Genomic DNA, 27306 nt, shown 5'->3' with positions numbered 1-27306 from the left:
GTTCTACAGCATTCTGAACTCCTTCCACTGGAAATAAGCAGCTGAGCCAACTTTTGAAAAACAACACCACACAGCGATGTCCTTTGCACCAAACGTGACACAATGCAGCAAAACGATTACTGTTCTGTTGAGACTTGCCAAATCCCAGACTTGTTGCACAGGCGAGATCCCATGATGCTACCAGGCTGGAGTTCCTCAGAGTGGTCCGTTCTTTCACAAATGTTGGTTTCACAGAAAACGTGAAAGCTATGTTGAACTTATCATCAACGTAGAGACGATCATTTGTTGGTGGTGCCAGCCCAGTGCTGATGTGATAAACTTGCTGTCTTGGCCAGCAGCACCAGTAGCTGTATGGCCATACTCACTGTGTGGAACTTGAGATTTTTCTTAAATCTCAAGTTACACAAAAAATATATATATAGTTATTGCATTTTTTTATTACGTCCCCCCTTTACTATTAACATTTTGGGAAAAAAGGCCTTTTGTGTCAAAACATTCTGCATGTAGTCCACATTGTTTTTGCTTCTGTGGGAGTGGGCACATGTACTTCCTAAACCTAAACGTGACTGTTCAGTTTACTTTTGTTTATTTGGCGGCTTGGTGCTCTTCCTGTACGCTAAATGTGACTGTGCAGTGAATAAGTAATTTTTTACCCATCTCACAGTTTTAAGAGGTCAAGTGGACCCCGCTGAGCTTCTGGCCCTGTGAGCAGCTCAGGATTGGCGGGGTTTCAATGAACTCGCATGCGCATTTTAGGGAACTGACTGGACCTCCACATCACTTCATTTTGACAAGCAAACATTGTTGCTTCACCTCCTCCTCTGGAAGTCTCAGACACACCACCTGACCCTGGGAATCTCCATCCTCCTCCCTCTGCATGTCACACGGCCACGTTTTGCTTTCCTGACTTTAGCATTTAGGGTAATATGTGAAAAACATAAAATAAAAATAGTACACTGTGCAGACTAATGAGTGTGTGTATGTGTATGTGTTGCATTATGTGCATTGGGCCTTCCACTGTTTTTGTTGCTGTGGCTCATTTGTGTGGTTTTGTGTGCCATGCTCATGATGCGTGTTGGGGATGTGGATGTGCTCAGTGGGTCAGGTTCAGAGATTGTTTTGTGTGTGCCCGATAATATCCTACAGGCGTCCCTAGTCATGGCATTGATCCAGTATGGATAGTCCTGCTTCAAATTTTCTGATGACCAGTTCATGTTTGATTGAATGTGGGCTAGACACCATAAGCTGCTACGTTGGCACCTGAAGTGCAACATTTTCAGGACCTAAAAATGCTGCCATCACATAAATGAACTACCACAGTTACTTCCTTACAAAAGTTGTATACGTCCTCAACGCAGTTGGGGAACTCTCGTTTTTAATTATAGGACATGGGGAGAGCGCTCCATTTATGCTGCACCCCAGAGGATCACATTCTGACAGATATTGATGCCTTAACCCAATGAGACAGGGCCTGGATTTTGTGAGTTTTATGTTAATCAGCTGTTAAGAATAGCATCCTATAAAAGAAGATGTTGGTTTTAACTATTTTGTTTTGCTTTTTTTTTCTAGAGTGCATGTGAAATAAAGCACAGGAGCATTTGTGTAATCATTCTTTTTTTTTTTTGAAAATATTTTGTGAATTATTTATTATAAAAATATAAATGTTTTCACTACAAACCATTTTACATTAGTAGACAAGGCCATCTACATTTGCAGACAAACGCACACAGACACACATGTCAGTCTTTAGACATAAAATTATTAGGGATTTGTATAGGGTCCGTAACAATATTGCTCTCTCAGATGTCTCAGGTTTATGAAGTTTGTGTTAAAATCATATCAAGACATCACAGACACATAATTTAATCTACGCTCAAAAATCATCAATGCATTGTATAATGTTAACAAATAAATAATGTAATCATAATTGCCTTTTTATTGTAGAAAAAAACTAACAAGTATGATTCAAAGTAGGATAAAATATAATACAGATGATTTTTTTCCTCAATTTTAATTAAAAATGTTGCACAATTTTTATTCAATCATTTATACATACAAACATTTGTACAAAAAAAATGGATGGCCATGAATATAGTGAGATCTGGAGTGCTAGTTGCTTTCTTTACGATGGTTTTACATTATGTACATGCTAATTTCAAACACATATCAGCAACAGCAGCATCCACAGGTAGACCAAGTAAAGGAAGACAGAATTGACACACTGAACAGGGCTGGGTTTCCCAAAAGCACCAACAGCACCCCTGTGCTTTAATCAAGCTTAGTCTACAGCCAAGGCAAAAACGTTGTCATTCAAAGTGCTACAGTAATGTGTACCAAGTGCTTAAAGAGGCATAAAGACAGCATCTTCATTGTAAATATCACGCGTTCAAGAGCACAAAGTACCAAAGTGCCAGTTCAAAAATACTGGGTAAGTGTTGCACTGAGGGACCAGCTGGGTGACATCAAAGCAGAAGACTAGCATCGTTAAATATGTACTCCATTTACATAGATATTTTAAGGTGCCTTTAGGAAATCCCATGATGGACGTGGCATATCAGTTTACTATTTCAGAAAGCAATAATTTATTGGATGTATTGCATTGTTATCAGAGCATTTTAATATCGAGTCAGACTGGGGCAATTGATGATTGAGCTATACTCTAAAGAAAACACGAGAAACACTTACTTTATTACATTAAACTAAAAGAAATGTTTTCTTGGTGATTCCACCATGATCAAGACCAACTACAGGAGGCACTCTATTTTTTATTTATTTATTTATTTTTTTGCTTGGAAAACAACAAGATTCGTTAGTTCGAGGTTAGTTTTTTTTAAGTGTAGTTCAAATTATTTGAAACCAAAATGTAAAAAGAGAGAGCTTTTCACATGGCTTTATTGAGTGAGTTATTGTGTAAAATCTTCAGATTGACCACCTTGTTTACTTACTTTGCCCATTCAAAAAAAAAAAAAAAAAGTAATCTGTTTTGAAGTCTTGGCTCAAACTTGTCTTTCCCAAAGAAGAAACGTAATCTCAAAGACACATTTAAAAACAACTCTTCATCACAATAACATTTCATACAGACAATTGGGTTCCGGGTCTGTTCACCCCTTTGCCAATCTGTATCCCCATATCTATGCATTTCTACTTAGTTCTTTCTACTTCCAGCTCATACTTGTAAACAAATCATTTCTTATCCATAAAACTCAAATATTGCTTATCAGTATTTTTAGTAAAATTTTTTACGAGTAGCAGAACTCCCTCTCAAGAACTGCAGGAATCTCCAGAATAATTAATCTTAAAACTGTATATTTTATGAAAAATATTTGTACTATACCATATTCCCATGTATTTATCATACGGATGAACCCCTGATCAAACTGCAGTAGCTCTAACTAATCTCCTGCTGGGTGCCATTATAAAGTGAAGTCATAAGGGATCACTTTAAAATAAAAAAAGTGAGTATTACTTAACGGATGATAGGTGCAAAGAGTCAAACAATAGATAATGCCATTGTGAACCCACAACAGCTAGGTTTTGAACAACCACATTTACTAAGGTATGAAATGGAACAGGGTGAAATGACCAGCAACCGACAGATCACTTTTTCTGTTTTGGGCTCCTTGCATTTATTTTGCTCCAAGTATTTCCTCTTTACCTTCTTGTCATTAACTTCCTTCCATCTCAGCTTTCCACCGGTTTCCTGTTGTAGGAAAAAAACAGGATACACTCATCCTGAGATTCTGCATGAAGGTGGTGGGAAACAGTACGCAACATTAGCACATGGAACAAAGATGTCACAATAATGAAAATCCTGGGTGTGCAGTGTTATGGCCACAGGTCTTCAGACCACAGCATTTAATACATAACACATGTAACATACCCATGGCTTCGCCACGATGAATGGATTTGATGGATTACTACCTTATTGCTTTTAGTGGCATGTCTACTGAATGCAAATGCTTTATGTTAGAGCTACAGAGTCAAACAATAGGTGAGTCCATATGAGTTTGGCCGTGACTTGGACTGAGTACTGAATGTAGGTAGCTGCAACTCCCATCCTCAGACTTCATCAATTCAGAAGAAGTCCGCATATAAGTCAGCTGTGGATGTCTGCCATGCTCTTCTACACATGGCATATCAGCTGTTCTCCTGCCTCTGGAAGACGCCGGTGTTAGCCAAGGACAGCTCCGGCATTTTCTCTGTCCCTGCTATGTTTTCCAATGACGACCAGGCTTGCGTTCCTCGTAATGTCTTTCTGACCTCCTTACCTTTTGTTTTCTCTCTCCCCCCTCTATTAGTCAGTAAGGCATCTCAATGTGGGCATGTAGGGAGAGGGGTGAGCCAGTCAGCTTACAAGGTGGCAGGTCAGTTCTGAACCCTTTCCCACTTCTCTGTTAGAAAGCTTTCAACAATGCGTGAAAGACATCACATGAGACATCTGTTTTTTTTTTTGTTTTTGTTTTTTTTTCATCCATTTGCATCTCCGTATTATTTAGATATGTAGCCACTGTGTTAGTGTGTGTAAACACAGACCAACAGAAAAGTCTCTGGTGGTTTTCATTTCTTGTTATTGTTTTTAAACAGGTACTGGACCATTCTTGGTATGGGATTCTAGGGCTTTCAGGCTGCTCACAATCTTCTTTTGCGGTCCTGCAATAGTCACTCCAACCTTTTTCAGATCCCTGGTGTTTGAAGAACATTAAGAAAAAAAAAAAAGAAAAAGAAAACAATCAGATAAAGAGAAGACAGGACATAAAGATTTATGTGTAGAGTGCCTTGAAAACATAGTCATACCCTTCAAACTTTTCACATTTTATTTGACTTTCTAAGAGTTTTTTTTGTTGTTGATTGAGTTGTATTTAGTAGCTCCATTCATCCTCAAGAAAAGCATCCCCATGACTAAGTTTCTTTTTCCTTTACATATATGCACTTCTAATTATTGACTTTAATTATTGATTTTATGTACAATAAATACACATTTGAGGTTGCAGTACAACAAAATGTAAAATATTCAAAGGGTATGACTTACACACTGTAAGAGATTGTGACTGCAGTAGTTGTTAAATTTGATAACATGGCAGAAACGTCTGGTTAATACTTTCACAAGCAAACTTTTGTTGCACATGCATTTGGTAGAAGAGAAATTATAAAAAAAAAAATAATGTTTGGGCCACCTAGATTATAATTGTTAGGAGCGTTAAGTGGGATAGACCTGAAGAAAAGAAACAGTTAATTGTTTTTAGCAAACTCTGTAGCGACTGGCAACATTTACACACAAGACACTGCTACATGTCAAAAAGTGATTTTTTTGTTATGTTTTCCACATTAGGGCATTGCATTATTGCATTACAAAGGTATGAAGAATCAGTGGAGTAGTAGAATCAGTGGAGTTGCATACAAAATTATTGCAGAACTACAACACAAACTTTGCCATTATTTTGATTGCAAGTTGTGAGTGGAAGCCCAGCAGCAGCTCTGGAGGTACAGCTTTGCTCTCAGGCAGGGCCTGGGCCTTAGTCCTTAACCCACCATCCAGAGCCTTTTTAGGGTGGAGAGGAGCTGGGCGCTAGAGGGTGGTGATTCCCATTGATGGCTCCCATTCTGGGCATGTAGCTGGTGTGATGTGGACCTCCGTCAGAACCACTCTACTGAAAAATAGCCAGGCCCATCAACATGTTACACAAGATATCAATAAGAGCTGCTACATCTGGGATAAAATCCAACACAATGTATTTTGCAAGGGATTAATTTGAACTTGAAACGAGTTGATAGCCATTAGATTATCTGTCCATTTCACAAACTCCTTTTTGTTAGCGTTGTTGGATTAACTCACATTACATTATACAGTATTTTAAATTGAAGGCACCCCTGGTTGAATGTGTGTAAAAGACTTACAATTAATTAATTTTTCTTGTGGCCGGATGATCTCACATTTGAAATGTGGCAACAATTCCAACATTTAACTTGAGTGCATTTTAAATAGTATAAAGATATTTAAAAACTAACAAACTCTAAGCTAATTACTGGCTGTCGGTCATTCTAACAATCTTCATAACATACTTTTAACTTTTAACTGAAGCATAAAACAAGTTTAGGTTTACTATTTTCAACTAAATCAGAGCTAATTTGTGACTTTCTCTCTTCCCAACATATGAACATGATCTTGAAGGAGATTTATTATTATTACTTTTTTTAGATCTTCTCCAGAACCCATATTTAGATCGCCATCAGGCACAGAAAGCAGGGTGGTGAAGAAATAAAAACTTTATTTTCTGAGACTTTAACTAGAACTGTGAATTACTCAAACTAGACTAAGATTGACATTTTTGGAACCAAATACTTTGGGTGGGTTGGGGTTTACGGATTAATTGGCCTGTTTTTCCTTCTAATGGCCTAGGAACCTTAATAGAGAGCATGGCATCATGAGCTTTTTGAAACACCTGGAAATTTGTCATACAAATCCATTAGTCTCTGACATAAAACAGATGATAATTAGTTGCTACAGGATAACAATACAAAATGTATGCTGGACTCAACACAGATATGGTTTCTCCAAAAACGCATCAATCTTCTTACATGACTCTTTCAACTTCTGCAAATAAAAAAAATGGTAAAATAAATCAGTCTTTCTGCGAATTGTTATTGGAGAAGAATAGCCAATTGCTGTTGGACAGTACTGATCGGAGTGCCAATAACTGTTCCACCACTAATTTTTTTCATGACACAGGATTTCTGCCCTACTTAGTAGAGTAACACAAATTAAATTAAAGAGTTGATTTTATGATGTCTGAAGTTATCCCATTTATGGCAAAATACATTTTTACACATAAGTATGACATTTCATGTCCTGTGCAGTTTAGACAGACATTTTTTTCACACTGCAGTTTGCAGATGGAAAATATGCTATTCCGAAGCGGACAGTATTTTCTCATTGGTCCATCCCATTTTCGAAAAAGGATTAATCAATTACTCCAGCAGACGAGTCAGCACAGTGTGCAGGAGTATGACTGTTCATCTAAGGTCAGAGCATTGCCAAGCCTTTTGCTGAATGTCAAGGACTAGATTAAAACTGTACAAATCAATAGAGCAATCTATATTGAGCAATACATAATCTGAGCCAAGGCTGTTAGCCTTGCAGCTGAGGTTGGTGTCTTAGATGGAGTCTTCAGTGGATTGATACCTCACTGATCCAATTACCAACAGGAAAATCACTGAGGACCAATGCATTTATTCCTGGGTGAGATTATTATTTCCACCCACTCCCAAACAAGATGATTGACAAAAAAAAAAAGATAGTAAACCAATGTGTTTTTCCAAACCATTGGAAATGGAGAAAAAAACAATAGAGGAGACAAAGGCCGATACAGAAGACTTCTTCAGAATATGCCAACTGGTGATGTCAGCTCCACAAACCAACGTTATCTAATTTGTTACAAACTTCTTCCATCTAACATGTTTAGTTCAACACCAGTGACTGCCTGTTTTTAGAAGCTGTACCAATACCAGATTCTTTAAAACTTTAGTGGTGTGTGTACAAGTACTTACATTTAAGTACTTGCTGATACCACATACTGACAAATACTAATAAATAAAAATACACTCCTTACAACTATCTTATATATTATTTATTTTTTATGTATGATTTATTATTCATTTTTCTATGTATAATTAAAGGTTTCGTAAATCACAGACTTAGTTTTAAATACTCTGCTACTAATGTAAAATGGTCTAATACAGATTTACAAGTATTTTGGTTTGATTAAAGATACTGAATGTTGTGGAAAAATTAGGCGTATTTGCCATTTGGCCATTTCCCAAATCAGAAGCTACAGTCGCAGGCTCACTTCAGCTTTATGCAATGCTGTGTCTGCAGTGTGGTCATAGTAAGGAATCTCATATGTCAGCATACACAGAAGGCGTCAAAATCCCAAGTTCTCATCAATAGATAAAGTCAATTGCATCTGTACATTGTCGTCTTCTTGTTATGTGACTCACATTCAGTTGATGTGAGTCACATAACTTGCTGGGTTAAAAAAAGTATATGCAAGTATATGAAAAAGTATATGCAACCTAATACTGTCTGTTAAAGGGAAACACAGCTCCCATCACGCTGGTATCAGGTCCTGTGTTATCAGAGTACACACACACACACACAATATCAAACAAATATTCATAGTGACATGTGTGCATCCCTAAAGAAAAACAAAACAAAAAAACAATAAAGAAACAAAAAGAGAGAGGGACTGGGTAAAGGCATTTGTAAATGATGACATGACCTATACTTTTTAGACCCTAAATGGACAAGAACTAGCTCAAGTTAGAGCTGTGAACCTAGTTCAAAATGTTTAGGTGATGAACTATGAAGATGAATCCATCCAGATAGTTCATCTGTTTGTTGGAATCTTACTCTGTCGAGGTCTTGGCCAGGGTGTCGCAGGAGCTGTAGCTGACCCCTGAGAAGGCCTCCTTGCAAGGCAAGGTCCTCATGGCATCCATCCAGTCACCCATCGTCCCCACTGGGGGAACTTCTGCACTGCTCCTGTCCAACAACAAGTTCGCTGGTCTAAGGGACAGGAGAGACAAAGGCAGATGACCAATTGAGAAACAAATGTAAAGAAAATGCCACATGATCTGTCAGTTTTCATAATATTAAATAACATAAGAATTCAGAGCATCGTTTCAGGAAAACAGGTGGATAAGCATCACCTCGGTCATCAGCTGACAAACTGATATACTGCCTGACAGGTGCTGTCTGGCTACCGTTCAACCACAACTTGTGCAAAGCAGCTTTTGGAATGTGATGTACATAGTTTATATTGCTGCCTTGGCTCCAGGCTTGTCCCGTAAAGCATGTGCCATGCAAGCAAATATTTGAGTGGGGTGTGATTAAAAAATATTTCCCCGAAGGGAAGTCGAAGTTCAAAGGTGAACACAACGGGGGCTCCTTGAAGGGTTTGTCTCAAATGTAATCTCCCAGCATCTTACTGACACCAATCATATATTATCACAAAGCTACTGCAGGAGGTAGACAGATACAGATATTTAATACATTTTAACTGAGTAAATGCTTAGTTTTTAATTCTACTTAGATTATGTTTGTTCAAAGTTTTCAGAGTTCATCTAAATTTTTGTTCCAAGAGCACAGTATAGGAACAATGACAATGCTTTCAGAAACCCATCAATGGCACAAAGTTCTTGAAGCAAAAATCTACGATCCCTATCTGACATCTAGTAAAGAACATATGAAATGCCAGTGCTTTCATGGAAGACGTTTTACATTTTCCACCACAGATGGTCACCTTTACACAGCATTACATTATAGCTAAGAAAAACCTTCCAAGGTAAATAAACTGTTGAGCACGTGTGTCTGTGTGTATTTTTGGGAGTCAATTATTTTCATTATATATATTTGGAGCCAAGATTGCCATCAAAACCAGCATCCGTTTCTGTTTAACTTCGTTACCACTTCCTGCTGAGCATGTACTCTGTAGCAGAATGCAAAATTGGATGTTATTACATCGGATGGCTTAAATTAGATCAAATGAAATGTACCATGTTAGCTGGTGCTCAGTAAAACAGCCAACTAACAAAGATACGGGAAGAGGAGAGGAAGCTGAAGATGAAAAATGAACACAGGTTGACAGGACATCACGTTTTCAGTGTCACTCATGATGTGGAAGCAGTGTGGCTTCGTTTGCAGACGGGGAAACTGGATCACATCAACGCAGTGAATGTGAAACCGGGTCAATCCATCTAGAGATCAAAGTGGAGCTAACGATAACAGCAGAGCACTTTGTGTCCTTTCTTACTTTTTAAGGACATGCTCCACCTGTCTTTCCAAAAAGGCACCTGTACCGAGACAGGGCACAAGAGAATAATGGAAAGCAGGAAAGTACAGCACCAGAGAAAGAGGTAGAGTTCCCTGGGGGGATGCTATTCATAGCAATGTAAACAAACTCATTAGAATACCAGGAAGTCCACCTCTTTCTGGCAGACATAATGCCGCTGAGGGGTTTGAGGCACTATCAGTGGTAGTTTGTGTGATCTGGGGAGATGCAACTCGGAGATAAATGCAAGAATAGAGATCATAATAGAGATGTTTGAAAAAGGCAAGAAGTTTAACATATTTTAAATAGAAGGCCCTTACGCAAAACGCTGTGTTTCAGAACTCCCAACAATGAGGCGTGTTCTCTGCAGTATGCATGACGCTGAAGTAAGGATGGTTTTAAGAGATTCAAAATATAGTCAAGAGAAATTTACCAGTCTGCTATTAGACGACGGCATCAAAAGCACCACACTGAGGCAAGGCAGTATACTGAGAGAAGAAAGGCGACATGGGATCTCTAACGGAGACAGTAGGAGAGAAGAAAAAGGTGGAGGAGAAAAAAAAAAGATGCTCTTGAGGTGGTGGAGTGGGTGTTTTTACAATGATTGAGTCTTTTCCTGCCAGATCAGAGGCCTGTCAAAGTGCTGAGGGCCCCCCAGGACTCTCTGGAAACACTGGTTTGTCTGAAAGGGAGGGAATTTGTAGCTGGATAGAGGGGGTGGTTTGCTTGGGAAGGGAGAAGACAAAAATGTGAATAATTAATTTAAAAAAAAAGTTTATTTGTTTGTTGTTCTTTTTCTTTTCTTGGTTATTTTTATTTTATTTAAATAAAATTGATTTTATGATTGTTTTATACTGTGCAAAAAGCAACTCAGTTACAAAATTATATATAAAATTCCACCAAATTATACTGTTACAAAGTATGGAGCTTCATCTTTCTTGCAAGATTATTGATCTTTTTCTCCATCTTCCACCTGTACCCATTGCCTTTGTGTTGCTTTCTTCTCTTTCTATATTCTGCTTACATTTCCCCCTCCGCTGTGTCCACTGGGAAGTAAACTGCAAATGACCTTGTTTCCTCCCTCTTATCATTTTCTTTGTTTCCTATGTTCTTACATTTCTTGCGGCAACTCAAGAGACAAGATTATTGGTGAGGAAAGAGAATGATGTGATGCAAGGGGAAAAACAAAGAAAAAGGAAAAGAGAGCATCTGTTTGATGCCAGAGGATGTTTTTAAAGCCTCTTGTGGATTCAACAGCATATAGAAATGCAGAAAAATCCCCTGTTTGAGCAGAAGTAAGTATAAAAACACTGCAGAGAATTAGTCTGGCCCCTTTATTGGTGTCAGTTCTTGTGCTTTGTAGTCTATCTTTCAATTTTTCAGACTTCCAAATACCATGGTTATGTAGTTTTTTTTAATTTATTTTATGGAGCTCACAGAAGAAAGAGAATAGCTGGATGAGTGCAACTTTAACAGATAAAGTAGATGTGGAAAGGGCAATGAAGGGAGAAATGAATGGGTAGCAGCGAAGGGAAATCTGAAAGTTCAGAGATTCAGCTTGTCTGCAATTTTTAATCAGGCTGTATATCTGTTTAAAAAACCGTGAAGTAGGACAATAAGTCAGAACTATGCTGATTCCTCTTAAGCCCACTTTGCTAGAATGTGGACAGTCTCTGCAGATTGATTTCTGGAGAGTTTCTCCCATTTATGTGTGAGAGACTGTGAGAGTTCACACTCTGTTTCCTGAAGGAAGACATGTGGGAGAATCCGAAGTTATTTATCAGTGACATGCAACCAGAACATTCTGTTTAAGAGAATCTGAAACAACCAGCCTGGCTGCGTGACCAGACTTCGGTCATCTTACAACCACACCAGCGTGGTGGCAATGAAGTATTTCTTGTAATACATAGATCGGTGCATCTGCTATGCACATTGCTTTGGTGTCCAACACGATATCCAGGCAATAGAATAGACAATCAACCATACCCACTGTTTGTTTACAGAGCCATGTTTATTCCCTTGCACAAACAGATTGCTATGCTCTGGGTTAACCCCTTAACTGTTATGACATTATGTCTGTCGCTACCAACCCTTCTTAGGAGCTTTGACTGAGAAGCACTTTGGATGATAAGCTCAGCACAGTCCCACCAGGTGTTTGACAAATGCTGCTGCTGCTACTGCTGGTCTGGAAGAGCTGATAGGTGCAGGGCTGCTCTGTGAAGAGCTCTGTGGAAATAGGCGGCGCTTTGTGTGAACCAGCATGGAGACACCCTTAAATGGCTCCCATGGGACATTCAAGAATTCCTCAAACATGCAAGGAAAAAAGGATTCCTCTAGGTATGTTTTTGATTAGGCCATAACATTATAACGTGATGTGAAATTAAAACAAAGGTGAGATTTTTCTTTATTTATTTTCTTTATTGCTTTCCCTGTAGACCCCGTCCATCATTCTTTTGTGAAGTATTCTAAAAAGAATCACTCCTCTTTCATTAAGTAATCACTTCTTGCCTTCTACGATCATTACTTTTATGTAGGCTTTATGGAACAACTACAGCAGATTCAAGGTGTCTTGGCGGTCTCGCCTCAACAGTGACGCAGAGTCATTTAAATGCTGAACTTTTCCAAAGTCAACATCTGAAAATACCAGCTGTTTCCAGATTGTGGTTTTGTGTAAACAAAGCTTTAGGTTGGTTAATGTCACGCAATATTCCGATTGAAAGAAAAAGCACCTGCAGAAAATATATAAATGCATGATGGCAGCATGCCAGACTAAATAAAATGAGATTTGAACATATTTTCCTATGAGGCAGTATACATATTGCACTACAACCTTTCAACCAAGTGTATCACGAGGTTAGGTTTTCTTTTGCCACCGCCACACTTTTTTGATCAAAATGGACAACGTCTTTTCTAAGCAAACACAAAAACCTACAGTTTCATGTTTTAAACACCTTGAAAAGCAATTTTGACAGTGACCTCCAACCCTGATTGGACTCCTGTTGGCCTATAATTTGTCTCTGACAGCCAACCTTGGCCCAGTGACCCCCACTCTTTTTCCATCCGCATGCAGAGACAGTAAACTCTAACCAACTTCCACCTCCCAAGCCTCCAGATGCTCGACTCTGGTCGCAGGCTTCGGTCCGGGGCTGGGAGGTAGGGGGGCAGTACATTAGCCTGCCAGGACAGCCCTGAGACAAACGAGGTGTGTTGAGCTGAGAGCAGCTGCTCCTGCTGTGCAACTGCCGCTGCCACCACACACTCTCTCCCTCGCTTCCACATACACACAAACATATCCGCACGAGCAGTTCTAATAAATCACCAGGCAGGACTCAGTTGGCCAGGCCGCGCTCACCCAGTGTTAAAAGCCAATCAAGAAAATTACATGCAAACTCCAAGGGACCTATTTTCACTTTCTTAAGAAATCATTAGTCAATGTTATGAGCTCTGACATCTCCATAATACCATTGCCTTCTGCTGTAGACCCAACGCCCGTCTCTCTCCCCGCTCAGAACTGACAACTGTACATGTGCTGCCCTGCTTCCCCACGGCCCCCTGGGAGAATTGTCGCCCAAACAATAGAGACAAGCCCAGTGGAAGAAGAAAATAAGAAGGAAAAAAAAAAACACTGTGAGAACAACAAAAGGGGGCAGGAGGATGAAGAAATAAAGTGCTGCTAAAGTTAAACAAAAACAAAAAAATGTTGTTTTTTTTTGTTTTTTTTTTCAAGTTTTGCCAGTTGCTCTCCCAGGAGAGCAGTTCTTTAGTTGAAGTTTTCCATTATGCACTGTCAAACTGAATTAACCTATATAAAAATGCTTTTACTTTCACAGATGGTAATACTTTCTTTTGTGTGTTTATATTGATTAATTTAATCTTTATTCACACATAGTAAACTTGCAGTTACCATTAAAACAATCATTTCAGTGCCATTAAGTCTACTTAATGTATGAGTAGAGAAAAATGTGTGATTCTGTACATTTAGGCTGTAGCAAGAAATAACAATACCAGAGCTTATAAACAAGTTTGAATGTAAATCATAGTTGAAGAAAAAACTGAAGAAGAAATATTTCCTTTGTTCAAACTATGACTGTCACAATTCCCAGATATTATTTGTTTTGGAAGATCTGGCTTAGCAAATGATGGTTTATCCTTTATTGTTTGTTCTTCTGTGCTACTTTCTCTAAGTGCAAAATCCCGAAAGAAGAAAATCAAAGATTCAGTATACCGCCGGTACCTGGATGTAGTGTTGGCTGTGATTTTGAGGCTGCAGGGGTTGCGGATGAGTTTGTCAAGGATGCTGACAATTTGGTCAAACTTCGGACGGTTATTCCGCTCCTTCTGCCAGCAGTCCAACATCAACTGATAGAGTGTGGCAGGGCAGTCCATGGGGGGTGGCAAGGGGTAACCCTTGTCTACAGCTTTTATTACCTGCAGGCAAGAATACACTGGATTAGAATGAATTTATATAAAGTTTCTTTATAAATTTTGTTTTCAATTTTTCTGGACTAGAGGTGGTTGAGTTATTAGGATCAAGTCAAATATATTCTTACAGCACATATGAAAACAGCAGAAGCAGACCAGATTAAAAAAAAAAAAAACTGGTTTATTCTTGCATATCACTAACTGGTTTATGTTTTAATACAAATATTTGTTTAGAATTTAGGTTGTTTCATTGCTTTTCGTTTTATATAAAACTTCCCAACTGTGGGAATGTAGGTCATTCAGTTTGTTTCACAAAACTAGTCTTAATCTTTCAACAGAGGTAGTTGGTTTTGAATCATTTAGTTTTTGCAAAGGTTCTGAAAAGGATGCAAGAGAATCTGGATGAAGCTTGAGCGAAGCTGCCAACCCCTTTGGTGTCGTGGTTGCCCCACACCACACTAATAAGAGGTTTAGTTGTCTCCCCTTCTTAAAAAAGAATAGAAAATTGGCAACACTTACATCCTGATTGGACATCTCCCAGTATGGCCGTTCTCCATATGACATCACCTCCCAGAGAACGATGCCATAACTCCAAGCATCGCTGGCTGATGTAAACTTCCTGTAGGCGATTGCCTCTGGGGCTGTCCACCGGATGGGGATTTTTCCTCCCTGTGATCAGTCAGAGAAAGAATTATCATATGATATGATTTTGCCTTAATATGCTTTTTTGTTTTGTGTGGATGAATTCTATAAACGTAACTCAGAAAATATGTAAGACAAAAAAAAAGTGTGTTGCGGACATTGCTGGCTCTTGGGGGAGTCGTGGAATCAAGTGGTAAAGAGTTGTTTCATGTAATTTGTGACCTTCATGTGCAAAGATAAATTACTTGATAGCAAGGCATAAAGTATAAGAGTGAATTTTCCATCCCAGGCTGGAATCTTATGCCTCTCCTTTGCCACCCTATTATCTCCCTAACACTACTGTGTTTTTTGTTTCAATGGTGTAGGAAGATATGCTGCATTAGTTCAAAAAGCTCCATCACTGCCTTCCTACACATTGTTGGACATATTAAAAAGTTAGAAAGCATGAGTTCTATATGTATATAACAGAGGTGAACCACTGCTATGGCATTTACTTAACTGCAGTTCAAATATGGAGGAAATTGCCCAACAGCAAGATTTCTTAATCTCATGCAACAACGTACAGACACTCTGTCTGCAGTGATGAAGAGTCAGTGTTCTTAGCATGCCAGATGCTTAAAACTAAAAGTGAAACTGACAGGATGACTGTCTGATTCATTCAGCTAATTATTATCTAAAAACTTAGGGGTATTCACAGAGTATTGAAATTTACTTCCAAGTATGAAAACATTTATTTATTAACATGTCATAATACTGATACCCACTCATAATTTAAACTTGAAGCACATGAAAAAAATACGTATACGCAAAAATTCAGCAATACTCGACGTTCCAAAAAATATGCCTTTTATCCCTTGCATACAGACCAGTGTGACAAATGTTTTCCAATATGCAATGGTAAATGGCAAATTAGAGAGCTTCTAAAATTACTTTTTATTAATACAAGTGTGCTCAAACCAGTTAAAAGTAGAAGTTGTCTGGATCTAAATTTATGATGAATCAAAGAGAAGCTAAACCAAAATAAGCCATCCGGTTTATAAAAACTTGAGGCAAAAATATTGACTCACAGAATTAAATTATAACAAAAATATTTGAACAGATTTAGTCTTAATTAAGATTAATTCACATCAACATTAAAGAAAGGAAGGAAAATATAAACCAAATTATATTCCAATGTTTCCTTTGTGCAACAAAATTTGTTTTTCTTCCTGAAAAGCAAGACAAATGAAGAAAATAGTGCTAAGGAGAGGATGTTGACATTGGCCAATTGTAACAGAGACAGCCAAGTCAGTTCGCCTTTGCTTTGGAATGCACAGTTATACAGACTGTTATCTAAAAAAATCTAAGTTATTATGCTGTCTACTGCTGATGGAAACACTGGAAAAAGAAAGGACAGTGAAAACACAGACAAATGATTGCACAAATAAACTTATAAATCTCATAAATATGACATCTTCCTAAACATATGCTCTATTAAACTCTCAAGCGGCGGTAAAAAAAAAAAAAAAAAAAGTCTAGACATGCATATACAAAAATCAAAAGTTTATTCAAGCAGAGACAAGAAACAATAAAAAAAAAGCTTCTAACAAGCCTTTGAGTCTCATGGATGATGGAGTTGTGAATCTGTGTTATTATTCCATTTTATGCATCTTCTGTGAGAAAGGCAAATGCCACACAGACTGTTTATTTGAAAAGCAATTCTCAACCAGCAAATTAAACCCTGTTTTAAAGGGTTGCATGGATAGTTTAGACCAGAAGACGCTATGCTGACCACTTATGCACATACACATATACACAGGAGAAAAAAAAGACAGATGAACGTCTGGAACATGACACGGCTCCTGCTATGTTTCAGTTTCTGACAAGAGCATCTACTGCAGAAGTAAATCAAGAACAAAAATCACAAAAAAGCTAATGAGGTTAAGTCATTATTTTCATCACGAATCCTCTTTTATGTTGCTGTTCTGGATTAACCTAAATAATGTTTGCAATTATTTAAATAAATAAAAAAATCTGTCAACTGGATAAATATATTTTGGGTTTTATATTCCTTTAGAATGTGTCTGCATGTAGAACTTGTACATCTACAAATCTCCAGAGTAAAATTAAAACTCATTCTACTTTGAAGGAAACTGAACAAATTATCTTCACATAATGTTTCACACTTCCTAAACAACATTCTTCGAAATAAAAAAAAAAAAACTGCTTTTAGAGAAGAAAATTCTGTGCAGTTTTGTTACAAATAAAAACACTACATTATATCTGTCTATACTGTGATGTGCAAAAATAAAAACTTAAGCTGTGTATCTTTCTATGATTTTGGCAAAGTTGTTTTTTATTTCAATAAGCACCTAACAAAGAAGAATGATGAGCCGCAGGACCTTTCTCAGTGCAATAATTCATGTAGTTCACCGTGTTCTTGTTTGCCTTTGTGGCCCAGCTTACCCTGGTGGTGTACGCAGCCTCCGGGTCGTCCTCCAGTACTCTGGACAAGCCAAAGTCTGACACTTTGCACACCAGATTGCTGTTGACCAGGATGTTTCGGGCTGCCAGGTCTCGGTGAACGTAGCCCATGTCTGACAGATATTTCATGCCCGAGGCGATGCCACGCAGCATGCCGACCAGCTGGATTCCTGTAAACTGGGCATCATTTTTCTAAAAGAAAGAAAAACAGGCAAGGGAGAAAGAGTTATAGGAAATAAACGTACAAAACTGCGAATGCTGTACTTTTTGAATATAAATACGAGAGGTGGAGAATGACCTTTTCTCATTAGAACCTGCAAAATTTTCATTAACCTTTAAAAAACACCTCTGACATTCCTGTACTCAATCTTAAGCTTAAGCTGAATCCCAGGGCTATAAAAATGACTGGATGAAAGTTAGGTTAAAGAAATTTGAACAACTTGAAGAAGTATTCATACCCCCCTAAAGTTGTTTGGCACAATTCAACCACAACCACTATTTGGATTACAGATAATGAACCATTGGACCTCCACCCTTGGCATCCTGTAGCTAGTACAAAGAAATTTCCAAAGAATCTAAAAGTGTCCAACATTTCTTGTATGTCTCTGTTTTGTATCAGTGGTCATCTGCGGGTTTCCTCTTGCTCTACTTTACCCTCTGCTTGTCAAACACCGCAAGGAGAACTAAGAGCAAGATGAGTTTGTATGATGAGCGTGTTTTTCTTTGAAAACCAATCAGACCCACTTCTTCTCTTATTTCATCCGGACCCTTTATAGGCCAGGCCACCTGGTTTAGTCACTTCAAAGCTTCGGTGGATGCAGTATGCTGACATAAGCTGCGATGCATAACACAGAGAACATGGACGTGCGTGTATTTGTATGTGCGCCCCCGTTCTTGGTGATGAAGAACAGGCCTCCGGGAAAACATGAGGAAATAACAGTTATAGCCGCCATGGGTATGTTTGGATACAGTACAGACGTGGAAAAAATGTGTAAAACAGGCATTGGCACTCATGCTTTCAAGCCAGTAATGTAACTTGGCTGATGTACTTTAACTAATTTCAGTGAGTGGATCAATTCTTCAGCAAACAACTGAGCCATGGCAACAGTAAAAATCCAGCTGAACTGGAAAAGCAATGAGAATACAACTCAACAAATACTGATACTTTATGAGACCGATAAAAAAAAAAAAAATCACATTTTCAAGTTTTTTTTTCCTTCTTTTTTCAAGCTAAATGAACATGTATTGACAATTTAAAGTCAATGTGTGTGTGAAATATGGACATGAACCTTATAATTGTGTATGACAAATTACACAATATGTATTTGGAATGTGATTTTCCAAATAGCAGAATGGAAAAAGGTTTTGAAGCAGAAAGGAAAAACAATTCCTTATGTAGTTTGCACTACAAAATCAAACTTGTGGTATATAATGTGTGAGCCTGAGACAGAGTAGAGCTAAAAGTTGGAAAAAAAACAACAACAACATGAGAGGAATTAAACTGAAGGGATTCTGAGTTCATAAACAGGTTTAAACATATTCTGTACATTAAATTATTATATCTGTATACTTTATTGATAATAAAACAAACTTAAATATAAATACTGAATTTCTAACTGGATACCCTTTACTTCTGATCCAGCAACAAATTCATTAAAGAAAAAAAAAAAGAACAGCAAAATCCAACCAAAGTGTTCTCCATTGCCACATGAATCCATTTTAATTTTTAGCAAGATTTCTCAAATGCCTAAAAATAGGTTTTTGCATGATAATGGCAACTATGACTGGATTGCATAGTGTCTGCAATCATTCCATTTGCATGAGCCGTGGATAGATTTTGTTCTTTCTTTCATAGCGAATGAACAGATCAGAAAGTACCATGGAAGAAAAAAATAACTAAAAATGTTTTCAATGGAAAATAAGTTGCTTCAATTAAACATGTTGAATACATCGGTATATACTACTTTCTTTCCATGAAAAAAGAAAAAAAGAAACATAAAAGAATTTGCCGGCCTGTCTGTTCTTTCTCAACAACTGTTCCGTCCATCAGCTTCAATTACAGCTGCTGCGCTGCCGTCATTCAAAAGAATGATGGTTTCATTTTTGGAATAGCACTGGAAGTTATTTAGAATGTCGTTAGAAACACAAACCAAAGCTCAAACAATGGTCTTGTACATCAAAAACAATGTTTTAAAATGCCCATCTTAGATTGCCTGGTTACGAGTCCGATGTGACGTGTTGCATTATCATTTCAGTTTGGTTTATTTCTATTGTGCAAATTCATAGCAAATGCCAAATGCCATAAATAATTGACTTAAATATAAAACTTGATTTAGCCACTCAAATTCAAATACATTCTAATTTGATTCGAAGGCAAATTCAATTTATAAAGTTTAGATCAAAAGATGCCCAGCTGATTGAATTAGGTCAACGACTTTACAGCACTGCCACCTAATGAGGAAGCATGTGGTGATAGTGGCAAGAAACAACTTCCCTTCAACAGGAAGAGACCTCTGACAGAGCCTGGCTCAGCTTGTCGCCTGCCACACTAGATTGGGATTTTTAACAGAACGCAGATGCAGACAACAAACTGTTGTACCTTTGGAACACAGATATTGTTTCTTAATTTTCAGTAGTTTTATGATTCGTCCTTCTAACATGCATAACAAGTCGTCCTTGACTCCATTGGTCCATGTGTTTATGCAATTACTTACTCTTAGGAAGCTATCGAGGGATCCGTTCTCCATGTACTCAGTGACAATCATAACGGGCTTACCTGGAAAGAGAAAACTTCTGTTAATGGTTATAATTTCTACAAACACAGACAGTCACACTACCATAAAACTGGCAGCAAAACATTATTAGAGGAAATGGGAAAAGTCAAATTTATTAAACAGTGTGGTGAGTTAAAGTAAAGTAAAACTAAAAGCCCCATTACAGGGACTAGACTGAAGATGGCCGATATTTTTTTAATACAAGGATCGGTTACATCTTGGTATCTTGGTTTCCTATAGGTCAGATGTTAAAGTGAAACGTGTTTATTTCTTTGGATCCTCTGATTGTAAAACCATGCTTCCTTGTGCCATCTGTATTTGATCAGTCATTGGCCAGGGAATGTTTGGAAATTGCAGGGAATGTAAAAAAAAAATCTTCAGATTACCCCAGATGTTGATTGAAGAGAGTCAGAGGAAGGACTTGTTTGTGTCCCAGATAGGTTCTCTGTACGTCACTCTTGACTTAACTGCGGTTTGTGCTTCTTCTCCAGTTTGATTCTGATTTATGTGCCCTCCTTCCCTCTGCCCCTTTTTATTTCTGACCTACCTTTCCTTTGTTACCCCATCCCTCGATCTCTTCTCTAATATTATTGAGAATATATTTTCTTAAAGGACAAAAGTTGAGTCTTTTGTGTAATTTGTTAAAAATTTTAACTAAAGTAAGAATCTAAGAAAATCACTGTAAAAACAGTATTTAATCCAAATAAAGCAAAAAACATTATCCTTTGAGTAAATTAATATTCTATTGAAAAATATTATCCAGATTAAATTTAATGTGGTAAAATTGATTTATATCTACAAATTACTTCAAATTACTGTGGGATTACTAAATTGTACTTTTATTTATTTCCCATAAAACCTTCTTAATTCAGACATTACATTTGTGTATTTTCGTTTCTGTGACTATTTAATTAAGAAGCATGGATTTTGCCAGTAATTTCAAAACTTTCAATAACAATTATAGTAAAACATCTCATCATTCAACTAAAGCTGGTGTAAAACGACCTCCGCCCACACCCACTTCCTAAAAGGATGTGATGGATTGTTCCCTTTACCAACAAATGACTTTTATAGTGGCCGACAGGAACACACACACACACACACACACACACACACACACACGCATACTATCCTCCTGCTTGTCCTCCGCCCTCTTCCCTTCCCTCTTTCTCTCTATTCTCAACTTTGGCAGTAAAGATAAAGGCCCCAAGGCCCCTTTGTTCCGTCAGCTAAAGTGCGAGAGTCTGTGTGCAAATGCAGATGTGTGTGTAGCGGTTTGAAAGTGAAGAAAGCACATGTGAGCATGCGTGCGTGAGCGCGCGCGCGTGTGTGTCTGATCCTGCAAACTTGCAGCCCATGGATCAGCCAAAAGCAGCAGCAAGGTAAATGGGGTGTGAAAGTCTCAGGATTATTAAGAATTAACAGGAGCAGCTTAATAAATCACCCTCCAGCTGTGTGTGTTTGGGCGTTTAGGTGTGTGTCTGCGTGGGGAAGCATATCAAATGGACCCTCTAAAAGTAGGGCCTGCACTTGTGCTGCTCTGACTTATGCACATGTGTTCAGAACATCTCCACAAATGCCATATGCACACACACATGCACTCGATGCGTCTAGTCTTAGTGTAACAACTGAAACTAGTTGTGACAGAATTCAATGCTGGTTCATTAACTGCAGAAAGAGATACATCATTCTAATCAGACATTCGGTTTCAACTTAATATAAAAAAAGATCAAACATAAATGTGTGTTTCAGTTAATTAGAAATCATTGAAAAATCAATCTTGGTGGTTATGACTATTTCTTTTTCCCCAAATATGAAAACTACACAATACCAATAAAAAGTATTTTTAATGTAGCAATGTTGTGACATTTCCTACACAATCATAGAGGAGACAGTTGACTTGATAGTTCTCCAGCAGACAGTCAGTGATACACACCAAAAGCAGGGTAAGCCACAAAAAGTCGTGGTTTGAGAATCTGGCTGTTCACAGTGTGTGGTATCTCAAAATGTTAATGGAAAATTGAGATGGAAAATTGAGAAAAAAAAAAAAAAAAAAAAAAAAAAAGTTTTCCCTTCCATGATTCTAAAGCAAAACCTAAAACCTGTTTAAGATTTTGGGGGCAGTTCATGAGCCAGCAGTTTATCAAAATCCAGATGAGCAAAAGCCGACCACAGTAGCCTCATAAAGCTTTTCATCTTTATGTCACACCACATTGAAGAGAGTGCATTTCTCTATTTAAAAACCCTTTTCATTGACCTGATACTACTTTTTTTTAAACTGTTTTTTTTTTATAATGTGGGAGTTTTTACCAAGAATAACAGAATTAAACACTTGACATATCACAGTACTCTGCTTAAACAGTTTGAATCTAGACTCCAGAGTGGTGCAGTTGACGCTGGCATCAAGAAGGTTTCAAACCAAGCTCAACGTTTTGCAGGAAGTTTTATTTCAGTATTATCCTTGCAAAAACTAAATGCAGGCGGAGATAAGAGTGGCAAGAGTCAAGTACGTGAAATCAATTTCAAGAATCAGCTAAGGCACAAAGTTTTTCTTTTAGATAGTGGAAAATCAGGGAAAGTAAAAATAAGAAATAAATGTGAGATAAAAAATCTGAGAAAGTAAAGTCAGAGGAGTTTCTTCAGGTATTTTAAGAACAACTGTAGCGGTTGAACTACTTAACTAGGCAAGTGCCGCAGGGATAGTAAGAGGCCAGGTCTTTTTTCTTAGCGGCAAAGTTCAGACTCATTATTTTCCTCTTTCTTCAGTCGTTCCCTTTTAAAGAGGTCTTGTGTGTGCTAATGATGGTCTTATAAAGAGGCCCAGAGGGGTGCAAGTCAGAGATATGGATTTATGGATTTAATGCTTGTGCCTGACACAGACTTTGATCAGAGCACATTGATCTGCAGAGATTTATGCCACAGCAGCTCAGTAAAAGTCGTTGCTTTTTACACAGAAGTGTTAGGCATTTGTGGAACCATTTGTCATAGACAATTGCAAATCCACAATTGGTCTAAAAAAAAACCAGACCAAAAAACAATAATCATATCCTCGTAAGAAAAATGTAGAAACTGTGTCATTGTCTGGTTAATGTGTTTTCTGCTTGCCTTTTTTTTTTTAAATAATAAAACACTTAATTGACCTGAATTCTGCCTAATCCAACGTACTATGCCTTACAAAAGTATTTGTAACCTGGAATATATTTGGGAATTTTGCAACAATGCAACCATAAATTTTAAGTGTATTGTATTGGGATTTTTTTGTGATGTATGAAAGTTGTGCATAATAAGTGAAAGGGAACATGGTTCAGATAAAATACAAATTACAAATAAAACCCCCAAAAGTGTGACATGCATAGATTCAGCCAACCTTCTGCTGCAATTACAGCTGCAAGTGGAACTTCATGTCCAGTATTAAAGCTTTTTCAGCTCTTAATTGTTCTTTTTTTTTGTCAGAATTTCTTTCCAATGTTCTGTCAGCTCTGACCAGCTTCTCCATATCTGCCACCACCATGATTCATGGTGGGGATGATGTATTTAGGGAAATGTGCAAAGTAGACTTTCTTCCAAGCAACATTTTGCACGAGGCCAGAACTTTTGAATGTAAATGGACCTACTTGGCTTAAAAGCAAATGCACAGCCATATATTATTTTAATTTGTGGAACAAGTCACACTGAAAAACATTTTTTTAAATATGTCTTTTGCATTCCTTGTTCATATGTGCGATTTTATACTATCAAGTTCGAAATAAAAATAAAATAATAATCAAATGATCATTTGATCTTATTGCTTTTAGTTTGGAAATATGGAAAACATTGTTTGGTCCATTACATAAAATTCTAATAACAAACACTGCAGTTAGAGGTTGTAATGTGATAAACGAAAACAAAAGTAGAACAGTAGAACATGAAAATGATTTCTAATAGTTGTCTGATAGCTGTGACCTAATAGTTGCAGACTCATTTTATAACATTCATATGTATTATTTTCCCTCTACAGTGATTTATTTTTGGTTTATTAAATAAAATATTATAAATATTCATAAAAGTTGCATGTGTTAAAATGAAATGTTTCAGGGTTATACGCTATTTTGCATGTTTCCATCAATGCTTTTTTTATGTGCATCATGGAGTATTGCATTGGAAAAGATTTATGGAAACAGTATAATTTGAAATAACTTACTCAAGTTCTCAAAAAGGTTTTTTAAGCTCACGTAGCAAAGTTTCCCCTCCAGAGTGAGGTCCAAACCTAAAGCTTGGAGGTGAGAACTCTCTCGGTTTTTCAGAGACATGAGATCCGCACACTAGTTTGCAACCTTTGCTTCTTTCCCCGTTTTTGAAACATGTGAAAAGTTGGCTTTAAATTTGTGTGACAACATAGCTGCAGACTGACACTTCAGGTACTCATTAAACAAAATTATTTTGCTGCAGTGACTGAGAAAAGAAGTCTTTCTGTGTCTATAAATGTTTAAGTTGATTATGAATGCACTTACTGCGTGTCACTACACCCTCCAGCCTGATGATGTTGGGGTGATCAAACTGTCCCATGATTGATGCTTCTGCAAGGAAGTCCCGCCTCTGCTTGTCTGTGTAACCTCCTTTAAGAGTCTTGATGGCCACACAGATCTCCTTCTTGCTGGGCAGTTTTAGGCGACCACTGCACACTTCTCCAAACTCACCTACAGTTAAGATAACATAGACACAACACAAATCACTTGTTTGAGTGCATATCATTTTTTATTTCAATCGTCATAAATATTTAACTTCTATCCGTCTCGCTGTCTTTTCGCCAGTATGATTTTTCAAACTTTTGGTTATCTGGAGTTAAATTGTGTTATCAACATTTCAAGAGCTCACAGAGCTTTATTTGATCTTGAGGAGATGGCTGAGTTTTGTCCATCCTAAGATAAACTGAGAAAGTCTGTGGAGAATGTGTATGTTTTTGTAAGGGAGAGCAAGCTTTTTAGCCACTTCATAGGTCCATGTGACAGACTCCTGGCTAGACTATACAACTACTGTAGTCTGGTCATACCTCTTTGTGTTGTGTTTGAATGTGTGTTGAGCCTAAATGCATGCACGCCCTGAATAAGTTTATGTGGGGTGATGTCAGAGCTGAGACGTGCAGATCTTTTTTCTTAATCCGGTACACTTATATCCAAAAGCAGCTCTGGATCAGAGAGTGTGGGTCAAACAGTGGACATGAAGCAACAGTCTGGAATGACTTAAACCAGAATAATTACAACCTGTCTAAATACCAAAAAGTGTTCCTGTTCTTTCCTGGTTTGCTTCATTCCCCCGGCCTTCAGCTATGCACAGGAAAAAAAAACAAACAAAAAAAAAAAAAAAAAAAAAAAAAAAAAAAAAAACAGGCAGAGGCACTTTCTTCATGTGGTCACTCTCAGAAAGGGGATCCTGCTCTAATAAGGCTTAATTAGGAACACTCACTCCTTTCCTGTTTTAGGAGAACCATGGTGTTTAGATTTGATGCTCAGGTCTGACCTAGCTAAGAGGACTGGTAATCTGTGTTGTTCTTGCTTTATAACACAGGTTCACAAGTTGCCAACAAGATCAAAGTCGACTTAACAATCAGAGGGGCTGAGGCAAAGTCGAAGAAATAGGAGGTTTAAATGTGTTTTGGTTTTGTGTCCTCGTAAAGTTTCAAATTTGGATAGTAGGCAGGAGACAGTTAATGGACAGCAATGTTTGCATTTGGTAAATGTAGGGGTTCAGTTCACATTTTAAGTTGCCAAAACTAAATACCAAAATCAAGCTCCACTTACTTTTTTTATTTTTTTTTGAAAACATCAAAGGAAAGATTTGACAGTTACATCACATATTTATTGGAGACTGTAAAGTTTAACTCAATGAGAAAAGTATTAAGTAGGTTCTTGATTTAATTCTTTAAAAGTATTAAAACTTGAATCACCCCTCTAAAATAAAAGCAGCTTTCCTGATTATGGTCCAGCGTCTCGTCAAGTACTTTTTTTCCCAGGTCATCCCATCGGTTTTGCAGTTTGAAGGTCTGATTGGACTCTAGAAAGTAGTCTGAACTTGTGTGCCAGAGGCTGAATATATCTACTCTGACTGAACTCGACATGAATCATAATTGATCACTGTCCAGTCTTCACTCCTGCTCAAGTTATCAGCTTTACCATATAGGAAGTGATGGGGGGGGAATAACAAGACAGGAATTTTGTTTTACTTCCAGAATAAGGTTCATGGTGTCTGCTTACGGGTAGTTGATGGTTGCCTCACGTTACTTTCTGTTTTCCTGTACTATAAGTAACAAGTACAAAGATAGATGGAAGTTAAACCAAAACATAATATGTTTTCTTATTGTTGTATATAGCACAAATATAACTCATCCAGACAGTGCTTTGAAAATGTTGATACATGTAGAATTTAATTTATTCCTCATAGAGTTACTTGTGCCACGTAGATTAATTATAAAGAAGTACGAAAACAAATGGCATTAATGGTGATGTAATATTCCGAACTTTTTCTGCATTATTAATCTTCATTTAATTGCTTCAGTAGGTCATTCTGAAATCAGGGTCATGAGGAAATTTCTAAATTACACATTGCTACAATTAAAAATATTGGTGAGTACAAAGGGGGTATATTTTTACAAGTCTAATTAGAACCGAGGAGATGATTATATTCATTCTTCAACATAGTCTGGTATTACTAAAAACCTGTCCAAAACAACCCACATCTTGCATGTGTGACTAATGCAACAATGTGTTCCCTCAGTCCTACCTGCTCCCACGACTTTATCAATAGCAATGCAGGAGGCGTCAAGTTCCTTGGCAAACTCATGAACAGCCTGGCTCGGGTCCTCATAGGTGTGGGGATCCACATAAGTCCTGATTCCTGGCAGGCGCACTGCAGGAAAAATAAGAAGGAGGGATCAGGGATCAGAGAAATATAAAAAGGTAACTTAGGGAGAGGTCTTTAACTTCAGAAGAGGGTCACTATATATACAGCTCTGGAAAAAATTAAGAGACCACTGCACTGAACGCCATTGGTTATTCCACCAAATATTGACTTCTGAACTTTTGCTGAGTTTAAATAGTGGTATTGTTGTTTCTAAATGAATATGAACTTGTTTTTCTTTGCATTATTTGAGGTCTGAAGCACTGCATCATTTTCATTATTTTGACAATTTATCATTTTCTGCA

At 37.6% G+C, this 27306-nt stretch overlaps 1 protein-coding gene across 2 annotated transcripts in view; it reads right to left on the bottom strand.

Annotated features, from left to right (window-relative positions):
* Positions 1–2909: 2909 nt before the first annotated feature.
* Positions 2910–27306, bottom strand: part of epha3 (eph receptor A3) — a 110822-nt gene continuing 86425 nt past the window's right edge. For both annotated transcript variants that reach the window (XM_007557140.2, XM_007557141.2), the window contains exons 10-17: positions 26885–27010; positions 24619–24804; positions 20069–20130; positions 17337–17546; positions 14769–14918; positions 14062–14255; positions 8408–8563; positions 2910–4682 (exon numbers count right to left, since the gene is read on the bottom strand). In XM_007557140.2, the coding sequence (XP_007557202.1) occupies positions 4577–4682; positions 8408–8563; positions 14062–14255; positions 14769–14918; positions 17337–17546; positions 20069–20130; positions 24619–24804; positions 26885–27010 (1190 nt within the window). In that variant the 3' untranslated portion in view covers positions 2910–4576. The remainder of the gene's footprint in view (positions 4683–8407; positions 8564–14061; positions 14256–14768; positions 14919–17336; positions 17547–20068; positions 20131–24618; positions 24805–26884; positions 27011–27306) is intronic.

The sequence above is a fragment of the Poecilia formosa genome, unplaced genomic scaffold, assembly GCF_000485575.1.
Source record: "Poecilia formosa unplaced genomic scaffold, Poecilia_formosa-5.1.2 Scaffold84, whole genome shotgun sequence".
NCBI classification, from domain to species: domain Eukaryota; kingdom Metazoa; phylum Chordata; class Actinopteri; order Cyprinodontiformes; family Poeciliidae; genus Poecilia; species Poecilia formosa.
This window is presented reverse-complemented; position numbering and strand designations above follow the sequence as displayed.